We start from the raw sequence: 12,500 nt of genomic DNA on the forward strand, positions 1-12,500 counted from the left end.
CATTTCCATCATTGTCTTCAGCATTTTACACAATGAATGAATGTATAGGTACATGGAATCAATTTTTATATTCCATTTGTGTTTAAGGGCCGGTAGAATTCTGATGTACAGACTAGCTGCAGACGATGTACGGGAAAGCAGTTTCAGAGTGCAGTTACTGTGGGTTGCCTCTGTTTTGAGTTTGATTTTGTAGTTACTGCAATTCTCTATACCCCATTTCTCTAAAACTGAGATTCAACTCTGAAACATCACAAGATAGATATTGAGACGTTCGATTTCACGTATTCGATTGTGAAAAGAAATCGTAGTTACTGCTGTTAGCCTCTACAGGGCAGCACGGGTCTCTGTATTGTCTAGAACTGTTTTTGTTTACGTGTATTTAAGTGTATGCTTGTGAGAAAGAATTAGGAAGTTTGTGTTTACCTCATGTGAACATCAAAACCTCCCACAGGGTCATACTAAGGGTGTTCACAGCCTGTTACAAACACCCTTGACAATGATATCAGAGGAAGTCATGTCACACCTTGGTATTTTTAGCTCCCTGGTCATTTAACTGACATATTGTCACTGATTACTTAAATTTAGACAGTCACCTAGTCTTAAAGACACATCTCACAACCTCTGCCACCAACTGACTGACCATGTGGGCATATTCCTCTCACTTACACACACACACACACACACACACACACATAATACGCTTCCGTTATGACACACACACCAGCGTGGGAACACCCTGGAAAGGACCTGACTAATTTTGAACCTGTGGGAACACACACACAGCTAGGCGAACTTGGCACACACATAATGACACCCTCTCCATGGATTTGGCTGTGGCTCACCTAGAGACACTCACTCAGGCTCTCACAGGAGAGAGACCTCCAGCGCTGGCTCATAGACATACAGTACATAGAAGAAACATTCACATGAAGCGCAGGTGACTTTTCTCCAGTTAGCTCAACATTTGAGAGGGTAAGTAACTACGAGCCACCTCCACTCACTCTCACAGGAAATATAAACAATATAAGCAGTGCAGAGGTATCAGAACAGAGGTTTTTGAATTGACAAAGGAGTTGGGAAGGCCGTCGAACTTCATCTTTTCTACAAAGCATGGTCTGTATATACTGTTCTGTGTGCAGCAGTCAAGCTTTTTTTGTAGTTTGTGGATTTAAACTTTGTGTTTTGTCCCTCTAATGCTGTTGTCCTCTGTAGTATGTTCTAGAACGATTTGCGTTTAGCTATGTTCTCGTACGCCAGATGCGGTTCATTAAAGTTTTATTTGGAACAAAACAATTTCCAATGTAGACTTAACAAACTCGCCGTTTGTTTAAACACACCTTATTGAGACTGATGCTGAACATAGTGTTAGTGACCTTCAACCCCCCCCCCCCCAACATGGCCTCCTCTCTAACCCTGTCTGGAGCTCTGTGGGGGCGTGGCTTCACTAAATCTCCCCCCGTTGATTAACATTATCGTGCTCAGTGTGTGAAGTGCAGTCACGTATCCCTCAACGCCTGAGTTGACGTGTGCACCGGCGCTCGTCATGTTATCTGTCATCCCCACTCATGGTCTGTTTCTTGTCTTTCTCTCCCTCCCTCTCTCCCTCCCTCCCTCCTGACCTCCTCCTGCTCCCTCTCTCTGGCATCTCTCTGAAGGGGAGGAGCTGTTGGGGACAGAAGGGGCCAGGTACTTGAAGATGGATGACATGAAAGACCATGATGACGATTTCCTCTCCCCCAAGAAATCTCTGGAGTACGAGAGAGGGCTGGGCACTGCGTAAGGGGTCCGGGGGCGGCCGTCAGGGGGCGGGGTCATGGGGGCAGGGGGCGGGGCTTATGGGGATAGGGGGCGGGGGGCTGGGCACTGCGTAAGGGGGCCGGTGGTGGGGGTGGGGGGTTTGTCAGGGGGCGGCGCTTATGAGTGTAGGGGGCGGGGCTTATGGGGACAGTGGGCAGGGCCCGGGGGAGACGGAGGGAGATAGTGAGGTGATAGAGGTGACGGGGGGGAGGAACGTACTGTCTGAGGAACGGGGGGGGGCGGGTTCGTCTGAGTCGTACTCCTCTTAACTCATCCTTTGTTTTATTGTTCCTCTCCGACAGGAACTACTCCCCCGCCATCCCCCGCATCCCCTGCGTCTCCCCGGAGACCGTCTTCCTGCAGGAGCAGGAGCTCCTCCAGCAGGTACAAATCACAGCGGAGCACTCAGGGGCGGCCGTAGTTCATTGGTAGAGCGGGTCGTCCAATGATTGTAGGGTCGGCGGTTCGAATCCCGCCTCCCGCGGTTGTGGCTCAGTTGGTAGAGCGGGTCGTTCAATGATCGAAGGGTCAGTGGTTCGAATCCCAACTCCGACTGTCCACATGTCGAAGTGTCCGTGAGCAAGACACCTAACCCCAAATTGCTCCCAATGAGCAGGTTAGCACCTTGCATGGCAGCTACCGCCATTGGTGTGTGAACGGGTGAATGAGAGGCCATTGTAAAGCGCTTTGAGTGCCGCTAAGGTGGAAAAGTGCGATGTAAGTGCAGTCCATTTACCATTTACCATTCCTCCTGTCCACATGTTGAAGTGTCCTTGGGCAAGACCACTGAGCTGACGCTGAACCCCAAATTGCTCCCAATGAGCAGGCTAGCACCTTGCATGGCTGCTGCCGCCATTGGTGTGTGAATGTGTGTGTGAATGGGTGAATGAGAGGCCATTGTAAAGCGCTTTGGATAAAAATATGTCTATATAAGTGCAGTCCATTTAGCACGCGCACTGGCACACATAACAGTCGAAAAAGAACAAAAAACAGTGCCTTGATATGATCAATCAATCAATCAATCAAAGCTTTATTTGTATAGCGCATTTCATACCCAAAGGCAACACAATGATACGGTGAGTCAAGGTGCTTCCCTCTGGAATATGTAGAGAGTGGGTCGTATGCCCACCTCCCTTGTTCTCAGTAAAGCGCGTTGTGTTGCCTCTGGGTATGAAATGCGCTATACAAATAAAGCTTTGATTGATTGATTGATTGAAGGTGTCTCTGTCTGTCTCCCTCAGACACACACTCCTATCCCGCTGCAGAAGGAGTACGATGAGGACTCCCTCATCCCCAGCAGCCCGGCCACGGAGACCTCGGACAACGTCAGCCCCGTGGCCAGCCCCATACACACGGGGTCAGTGGGGTCGTCCGCGCGGAGCTTCGTTCATCCCCTTGTTGACCCCTGACCCCTGAGGTGTGTGTGTGACGGTATGGTTCCCTGCAGGTTCCTGGTCAGTTTCATGGTGGACGCACGCGGCGGGTCGATGCGAGGGAGCCGACACAACGGCCTGCGTGTCATCATCCCTCCGCGGACCTGCGCCGCCCCCACGCGCATCACCTGCCGCCTGGTCAAGCCCCAGAAGCTCACCACCCCGCCCCCCCTGGTGGAGGGGGAGGGGCTGGCCAGCCGGATCATCTCGCTGGGCCCGGCCAGCATGCAGTTCCTGGGGTGAGGACAGGGGACAGGGGACAGGACGCCGGACGCTGACGGGTTCTGGCTGGGGGATTTAATTCCAGCCTGGAGTATGTGTGTCGTGAAGCCGCGTTCATGTATCTGTGCGTGTGTGTGTGTGTGTGCGCGTGTGTGTGTATGTGTGTGTGTTTGCGCGCGCATGTGCCTCTGCGCATGCCCATGTTTATATGTGTGTGTGTGTGTGTGTGTGTGTGTGTGTGTGTGTGTGCGCATGTTTATGTGTGTGTGTGCGCGTGTGTGTGTGTGTGTGTGTGTGTGTGTGCGCATGTTTATGTGTGTATGTGTGTGTGTGTGCGTGTATGTGTGTGTGTGTGTATGTGTGTGTGTGTGTGTGTGTGTGTGTGTGTGTGTGCGTATGTTTATGTGTGTATGTGTGTGTGTGTGTGTGTGTGTGCGCATGTTTATGTGTGTATATGTGTGTGTGTGTGTGTGTGTGTGTGTGTGTGTGTGTGTGTGTGTGTGTGTGCATGTTTATGTGTGTGTGTGTGTGTGTGTGCGCGTCTGTGTGTGTGTGTGTGTGTGTGTGTGTGTGTGTGTGTGTGTGCGTATGTGTGTGTGTGTGTGTGTGTGTGTCCTCCAGGCCTGTGATCGTGGAGATCCCTCACTTCGCGTCTCTGGGCCGGGGGGACCGGGAGCTGGTGGTGCTGAGGAGCGAGAACGGCTCCGTCTGGAAGGAGCATCGCAATCGCTACGGCGACGACGTCCTGGAGACCATCCTCAACGGGATGGATGAAGGTGAGACGCGGTCGGGGGAGCGGTCCTGTTCCGCAGTCAGACCGGATCCGGTCGCTCTAAACCGGTTTTTGCTCCTACTGTTGTCAGCGTAGACTTGAAGAGTCCTACCCAGGGCTGAAAATGAACACCTGCCACCGGCCAAATGCAGGTACAATTTCCAATTGGCGACTAGATTTAGGAAGGCTATCTGAAAAAAATATATACTTGGCCGGTAGATTTTTTCATCTACAGTCCCCTTGGCAAGTGACTCACCGTAAGTCAAAAAGTTAATTTTCACCCCTGGTCCTACCGTTGTTGGTGTAGACCTTGGGGGGGGGGTTGTTTCAGAGAGCGGATTTAGGGAAAACTGAGTTTGCTAACCCTGAGATTCAATTCAATTCAAACCCAGGGTTCCCAATTCCCAGTTCAAACCCAGGGTAGTTTCCACTACTCTCACTTTTCTGGAATGCCACCCTGTCCGACCGTTGTTAGGGAAGACCTGTCGAGTCTCTCACCTCCTCCGACCGTCTCCCTCCAGACCTGGAGAGCCAGGACGAGCTCGGGAAAAAGCGCATCCGACGCATCATCTCCACGGACTTCCCGCTCTACTTCGCCGTGGTGTCACGCGTGCAGCAGGAGAGCGACCTGATTGGCCCGGAGGGGGGTCAGCTGACCAGTAAGCTGGTGCCGATGGTCCAGGCCACGTTCCCCGAGACGGCGGTCACCAAACGCGTGCGCCTCGGCCTGCAGGTGAGATGGGAGGATGAGGAGGAGGAGGAAGATGGGGGAAGAAGGATGCCTGCATGACGAAGAGCGCTTTTTTTGGTTCGCCTTTTTTTGCTGCGGTCCGTTGGGGGTTGACTCGGCTTTTGCTGAGCGAGTAGTATAGATCGTTTGCACGCTCGTGCCTTTTTCCTCCGTTACACACTATTTACTGCATGCACATGATGTCACATTACTTTACTCGGAGCAGCTATTTAGTCAATGTGTTGCGATTTTTGCAAATGCCTGCATCATGTCGGAGTCCCCAAGCTCTCGTTAACACACCATTCACAACTGTGGGTGACCTTCTACGACTATGGCCGAATCTATCCAAAAAACCTTGAAAGATATTCCTCTGGGGAAATGCTTTTTGTTTGAGTGAATGTGTTTTTCAGCATGGTGTGGCCAGGATAGTGGGGTCCGTCTGGGTTCCTAACCTCAGGGTTTGGGTTCTTGCCCTTCATATTGACTACAAATACCCACTGTTTAGAGGGGAATATCTGTATGTTACAGTGAACTATACATACTGTACGGTACATGGCAAGCTCAAATGGGCCCCTGAACTTCTGGACCTAGCTGCTACTGCTGTATGTTGAGTCTGAGCCTCCTAACACCAGACTGAGCTCAGCTGGCCCTGCTGAACGCCAATGTGCCCTTTACTCTGTGGCTGTATAACAACCCAGATAGCAAGCGGATCTGGGCCATATATGGGTCGGAACTAAGCCACAAGGGCCAGATCTGGCCTGTATATGGCCCAGATCCGCTTGCTATCTGGGAAGAGACCGTTAACTGGAATGTGATTGTAGGGAGACGGCTACGTTTAAGTTATCATTTATTTTCTTCTTTATTTTCTTATATGATTGTATGCTCGGGTTGTTGAATCTAAAGAATATTCAAGTTGTGCGTCACTTGAATTATATGTTTTCTGTACTTGTCACACGGCCTTTGGCCAAACACCAGTGCCTTTTGATAGAACAAACTTTGTCGTTAAATGTTATCATTTTTGTCACTTTTTACAATAAACAACATTGACTAAAAAGAAACTGTGTTTTGCTATTGTGTGTTCAACCTGTATACCTGTATGGAATGTGATTTACCATAGACTATTCTTCTCTCTCCCTCTCTCTCTCTCTCTCTCTCTCTCTCTCTCTCCATATCATTTTCTTCATCTGGTTTCTTTATATATATACATTGTATCTCCACTTCACAATCATACATCCTCCATTATCTCTTATGATCTCCTCTCCTCTCATTGCATATTCACACTTTCTCTCACTCCTTCTTATCTCTCTATTCCTCTCACACACTCTCTCTCCTTCTCCTCTCTCTCTCCCTCTCTCTCTCCCTCTCTCCTTCTCCTCTCTCTCCCTCTCTCTCTGTCTCCCTCTTTCTCTCCCTCTCTCCCCACCCCTCTCTCCTTCTCCTCTCTCTCTCTCTCCCTCTCTCTCTCTCCCTCTCTCTCTCCCATTCTCCGCCACTGTAAACCACCTTCCTTGCTCCCACATACCCCTTCTCTCCCCCCTCCCTCCCTCCCTCCCTCCCTCCCTCCCTCCCTCCTCCCCCTCTCCCCCCCTCCCTCCCTCCCTCCTCCCCCCCTCCCCCAGGCCCAGCCGGTCCCTGACGAGCTGGTGGCCAAGCTGCTGGGTAACCAGGCCACCTTCAGCCCCGTGGTGACGGTGGAGCCGCGGCGGCGCAAGTTCCACCGTCCCATCGGGCTGCGCATCCCTCTGCCCCCCTCCTGGAGGGACAGCCCCCGCGACTCCGGGGAGGGAGACACCACCAGCCTGCGTCTCCTCTGCAGCGTCATCGGTACGGCGCTGCTGTCCCGCGCGCACGCGCACACCACACACACACACACACACATACACACACACACACACACACACACAGACCATCCACACACGAACACACACACACACACACACACACACACAGACCATCCACACTCACACAAACACACACACACACACACACACACCACCTCCACACACACACACACACACACACACAGACCATCCACACACACACACACACAGACCATCCACACTCACACACACACACACACACAGACCATCCACACACACACACACACACACACACAAAACACCCACACTCTGCTGGACTCACCATGGCCAGTTAAAGCAGCCGTATTGGAATGAAACCATATCATCACATGCATGACCTCTGACCTTCTTGCCCTGTTCCCCAGGTGGCACAGCCCCGGCCCAATGGGAGGACATCACCGGCACCACCAAGCTCGTCTACTCCAAAGACTGTGCCAACTTCACCACCAACGTATCGGCACGGTAAGCCAGTGTCCGCGAACTCTGTATATACAGCACCATCCTCCCACCTCTCACTGACAACCAGATAGTCTGTAGTAGGATGGTCATGACCTGCGTCTCCACGGGCTCGTTAGAGAGAGAGAGAGAGGGAGAGAGAGAGAGAGAGGGAGAGAGAGAGAGAGAGGGAGAGAGAGGGAGGGAGACAGAGAGAGAGAGAGGGGAGGGAGAGAAAGAGAGAGAGAGACAGAGAGAGAGAGGGGAGAGAGAGAGAGACTGAGAGAGAGTGAGAGAGAGAGACAGAGAGAGAGGGAGAGAGAGAGACAGAGAGACAGAGAGAGAGAGGGAGAGACAGAGAGAGAGACAGAGCGAGAGAGAGACAGAGAGAGAGACAGAGCGAGAGAGAGAGAGAGAGACAGAGAGAGACAGCGAGAGAGAGAGAGAGAGAGAGAGAGAGAGAGACAGCGAGAGACAGCGCTGCCAGTAGCGGTCACTTGCTCCTGTCCCCCGCCCCTCGTCAGGTTCTGGCTGGCCGACTGTCCCCGGACGGCGGAGGCCGTGTCCTTCGCCAACCTGCTGTACCGGGAGCTGTCGGCCGTCCCCTACATGGCCAAGTTCGTGGTGTTCGCCAAGATGAACGAGGTGCGCGAGGGACGCCTGCGCTGCTACTGCATGACGGACGACAAGATGGACAAGACCCTGGAGCAGCACGAGAACTTCACCGAGGTGGCGCGCAGCCGCGACATCGAGGTCTGTTGGGTCACGATGACGACCGAATTAACAGCTCTGTCATTATTGAATGCTTTTATAAGGTTGTTATAACACTCCTCCACAGTTCCTCACTTGACAACATTCATTTCAAACCTTTATTTATACTCGTAAAGCAGGGAAGAAGGGAATTGGGATTTACATTCACACAGATACACAAATAACACAAATACAATAATAATAATAATAATAATAATAATAATAATAATAGTATTAATAATAATAATAATAACTAATAATATTATTAATAATAATAATAATAATAATAATATATTAATATTATGTAATAATATACTATAATAATAATAATAATATCAACAACAATAATAATAATAATAATTATTATTATTATTATTATTAAAAACCGTTACAGGTCGAAGTACAAATGCCAAGAGCCATGGATTTAAACTGTGCGACTGAAGGAACTTCTGTCCAGTTTATCCGTCCAGTGCGAGTGACGCATGTGTCGCCCCCTGCAGGTGATGGAGGGCATGCCGCTGCACCTGGAGTGTTCAGGGAACCTGGTCCCGGTCAGGAAGGCTACCCAGCAGCCTCGCTGTTTCAGCTTCCAGGCCTTCAAGGACAACCGGCTCCCCGTCTCCGTCAAGGTACCTGTCCGCCTGCGCCTCTCTTTCTCCTCCCCCGTCTCTCTGCCTCTGTCCCTCTCTCCAAGTCCCCCTCTCGGAATATCTCTCCCTCTCGTGTGCATTGACTGTTTCCCTTGTGTATGTGTGTGTGTGTGTGTGTGTTCCTCTAAGGTGAGAGACAGCAGTAAGGATCCGTCTGGGTTCTTGTCCTTCTTGCGCAAGTCCACCAAGTACGAGGACAGTCAGCATGTCCTCTGTAACCTCAACATCACCATGCCGCCGTGCATCAAGGTATTTCATTACAACCAAGACTGTCTCTCTGTTTATCTGGCTATGGCATGTTTTGATGTTACATTACATTTATGTTACATAAATGTGTGCATTTAGTGTTGTGACTCACACATCTGCTAGGATAGGATTCCAGAGGCGTGCGCTTGTATTTGATTGGTTCTGGCTGATCGCAGGGTCAAACAGGTGCGCAAGGCCAAACAAAGTGGAGTCAAACTGAGGAACACTTAAAAATGAGGAGGCGTCCAAGATACAAGAATAGGGTTTTAATACATGGTGAAAAAGTGCAAAGTGACAAGAACGTTTGGGTCATTCAGACCATCATCAGCCCTTGTACCAGCTGCATGCTATTGGCTATAAATGGTCAATCAGCCACTGGCAGGAGCCAATGGGGGAGAGGCTGGCACAATCAGGGCAATCAGCCCATAAACCCCATTAGATAAAGCATGCAGATAAATATACATAATGTATATACACTATACAAACACAGAAACCATGTATTTGATTGGCAGGCTGCAGGAAGTGAGGACCGAAGGCGAACTCTGACCCCGCTGGCCCTGAGAGAGAGATACAGCGCCTTGAACGAGCCCGCCATGGGTAAAGGGCTTCCCACTGCCCAGCGGTCATAACATGACATGACATGACATGACATGACATGACCGCAGTCTAACATCTCACCGACCATCCCACCTTCAGATTCCATGAGCCCCTTCCATGCAGTAATAATCACAACTTAGCGTTTAACACCTTTCCATGTTAAAGTGTCAGTTGTGGTCTGGTCTCTGCAGCATCAATGACTGCCATGGAAAGGACTGAGTTGAAGATGGCTTTGATAGCTGAGCAGTTGGGACTGAGCTGGGCTGGTGAGTGAGTGAGTGAGTGAGTGAGTGAGTGAGTGAGTGAGTGAGTGAGTGAGTGAGTGAGTGAGTGAGTGAGTGAGTGAGTGAGTGAGTGAGTGAGTGAGTGAGTGAGTGAGTGAGTGAGTGTGTGTGGGTCTGTGTGAGTGTCTGTGGCTCTGTGGCTCTGTGTCTGTGGTTCTGTGTTTGTGTCTGTGGGTCTGTGTCTGTGAGTCTGTGGGTCTGTGGGTCTGTGGGTCTGTGGGTCTGTGGTTCTGTGTTTGTGGTTCTGTGTTTGTGTCTGTGGTTCTGTGTTTGTGTCTGTGTCTGTGGGTCTGTGTCTGTGAGTCTGTGTCTGTGGTTCTGTGTTTGTGTCTGTTTCTGTGAGTCTGGGTCTGTGGTTCTGTGTTTGTGTCTGTGGGTCTGTATCTGTGGGTCTGTGTTTGTGTCTGTATCTGTGGTTCTGTGTTTGTGTCTGTTTCTGTGAGTCTGTGTCTGTGGTTCTGTGTCTGTGAGTCTGTGTCTGTGGGTCTGTGTTTGTGTCTGTGTCTGTGGGTCTGTGTGCGCCGTGGAATGACTTGGTTCAGAGCCTAACAACAAGACTCTCTCCTCTCTACTGCACATCCGTCTCTCTCTCTCTCTCCCCCTCCCCCCCCGCCCCCGGCCGCTGGTCTCACCAGAGCTGGCCCGAGAGCTGCAGTTCAGCGTGGATGACATCAACAAGATTCGCGTGGAGAATCCTAACTCCCTATTGGAGCAGAGCTCTGCCCTGCTCAACCTATGGGCCACTCGAGAGGGCAAGAGAGCCAAGAGTGAGTAGCTGAGACCGCCCCCCTTGGAATCCGTCCATCCTCTCATATTCCCATCATACTGTTCACCGGCTGCCGGCTCCAACGTGTCTCCAACGTGTCTCGAACCTCTCTCCTCTTCATAAATGTCAGACCTATCTGTCTGTCTATCTATCTGTCTCTACACTCAAACAAACAGGAGTTCTACGGGGTGTATAGAAGTCGTTGCCTATTATTTTACTGTCCGTTTTCTCTCCCGTCTCTGGCTTGTGTCTCGCTGTCTCTCCCTCTGTCTGTCCTCTGGTGCTCCCTGCGTCTTTCTCCCCCTCGCAGTGGAGAGTTTGTACACAGCCCTGAAGAGTATCGACCGTATGGACATAGTGAACATGTTGGAGGGCCAGGGGCCGCAGCCGAGCGGGCGCCAAGGGGCCCGAGAGCCCAGCCGACGCAGACACAACGAGAGAGAGCATGTCTCTCCCGGTCTGACAAATGGTAAGGTACCCCCCCCCCCTCCTCCTCCTTCCCCAACTCCTCTGCAGCCCCTCTCTTTGCCTTGCCCTCCCCCCCCCCCCGAGTACCCCTAACCTCCCAACCCCACCAGATACAGTCTGTTCCTCCCTCTGCTCCTCCTCCCCCCCCCGCCCCAACCCACCCCATTCTCTCCTGCTCTATTCTACTATAAACGTCCAATGTCCACAGATCTATAATCACCTATCATGCTGCCTGGACCAGGGCTCAAGACACTCCTCCAACTGCCTCTGTGGTATCTGGCCTATCTCTCTGGAGCCAGAATCTGGTACATTCACTCTATACCTCAAACTTGAAATAAAATGGAAGGTAGATCGTGGTTATCATTCTTTCTCTGCGTAAAAGGCTGAGTATTGGGTGTGTTTGTGTCAGACGAATATCAGTTTCATGAATCTTAGTAAATTGTATTTTTTTTATGTTCTGTCTTAAGTAATCCACAACAAACAAGTACAAAGCATACAGTACAAAACATAGTTTTGTACAATATTAGTTTAAAGGACAATGCTCGTTTTTGACAACCTGGACCTTATTTACGACATATTATAAGACGTTTGACTCACCGAGATCACTTTGGTGTAGTTCGGAGGCATGTAGAAGAAATGTCAAATCCAGCGTGAGCCAGTATATCCATGTAATGGTGGTGGTCGGGGCAACAAGAATGCAGCTTCTAAAAATCTATTTTCTGCCGCGAAACGGTTGTTTTAATCAATCTGTCTTGATGAATCGCTAGTTGTGCTTACATAGAGAGCATAGGCCTGTTGTGGTATTTCACATGCCTCTGTAATATGATCTTTAGAAACGTCGTTAGACACGAAATAAAATAGCTTCCTCACTTGCTCCAGCACGCATGCGCACAGCGTGCTGGAGCAACGATTGCACGCTGTGCGCATTAGTGCTGGAGCAAGTGAGGAAGCTATTTTGTTTCGGTGAGTCAAACGTCTTATAATATGTCGTAAATAAGGTCCAGGTTGTCAAAAACGAGCATTGTCCTTTAAGTGCGTAAGTCATTATAATACATTGCTATGTCTTGTGTATGCTATGGATTAGAGGTTTACATCCTTCAGTACACCTACAGTACAGTGTGGAGTTGAGTATGTTACCGCCCAGCGTAATACAAAGCACTGTGCCCACATAGACGCCTGTTTATGTGAAATACAGTGTTTTCTATGTGTGTGTATCTGTACTCATACATGAATCTAGATGACAGACCTGCCATCGGGCATCGTTGGCCTTCCTCCCAGTTGTCACTTCTCAAACAGTGACTCCTTTTCCTCATGGTTCCTCTCACACATGCATGAGATACATCAGATTGACTCCAGTTTCACGCTTGAGCCTGGACCGGTGTGACCGCCCCCCCACCCCCCCCCCTGGGCTGGGCTGGGGAGAGTACCCGCTACCCAGGCTTGTCAGGCCGCTACGGGCCCTCGGTGACAACTGGAGCAACGGCCGGTGAT

At 50.5% G+C, this 12,500-nt stretch overlaps 1 protein-coding gene across 1 annotated transcript in view; it reads left to right on the plus strand.

Annotated features, from left to right (window-relative positions):
* The window catches only part of ank1a (ankyrin 1, erythrocytic a), a gene marked incomplete at both ends in the record, with an annotated part of 83,753 nt that overhangs the window by 58,220 nt on the left and 13,033 nt on the right, over positions 1-12,500 (plus strand). Inside the window, 15 exons of the mRNA XM_084457420.1 lie at positions 1,656-1,752; positions 2,100-2,181; positions 3,039-3,154; positions 3,245-3,469; positions 4,074-4,228; positions 4,746-4,957; positions 6,574-6,778; positions 7,179-7,275; positions 7,773-8,001; positions 8,499-8,627; positions 8,778-8,897; positions 9,407-9,491; positions 9,683-9,757; positions 10,411-10,542; positions 10,852-11,010. Of these exons, the coding sequence (XP_084313546.1) occupies positions 1,656-1,752; positions 2,100-2,181; positions 3,039-3,154; positions 3,245-3,469; positions 4,074-4,228; positions 4,746-4,957; positions 6,574-6,778; positions 7,179-7,275; positions 7,773-8,001; positions 8,499-8,627; positions 8,778-8,897; positions 9,407-9,491; positions 9,683-9,757; positions 10,411-10,542; positions 10,852-11,010 (2,118 nt within the window). The remainder of the gene's footprint in view (positions 1-1,655; positions 1,753-2,099; positions 2,182-3,038; positions 3,155-3,244; positions 3,470-4,073; positions 4,229-4,745; positions 4,958-6,573; positions 6,779-7,178; positions 7,276-7,772; positions 8,002-8,498; positions 8,628-8,777; positions 8,898-9,406; positions 9,492-9,682; positions 9,758-10,410; positions 10,543-10,851; positions 11,011-12,500) is intronic.

Source organism: Borostomias antarcticus, assembly GCF_949987555.1.
Source record: "Borostomias antarcticus genome assembly, chromosome: 23".
Lineage (NCBI taxonomy): Eukaryota > Metazoa > Chordata > Actinopteri > Stomiiformes > Stomiidae > Borostomias > Borostomias antarcticus.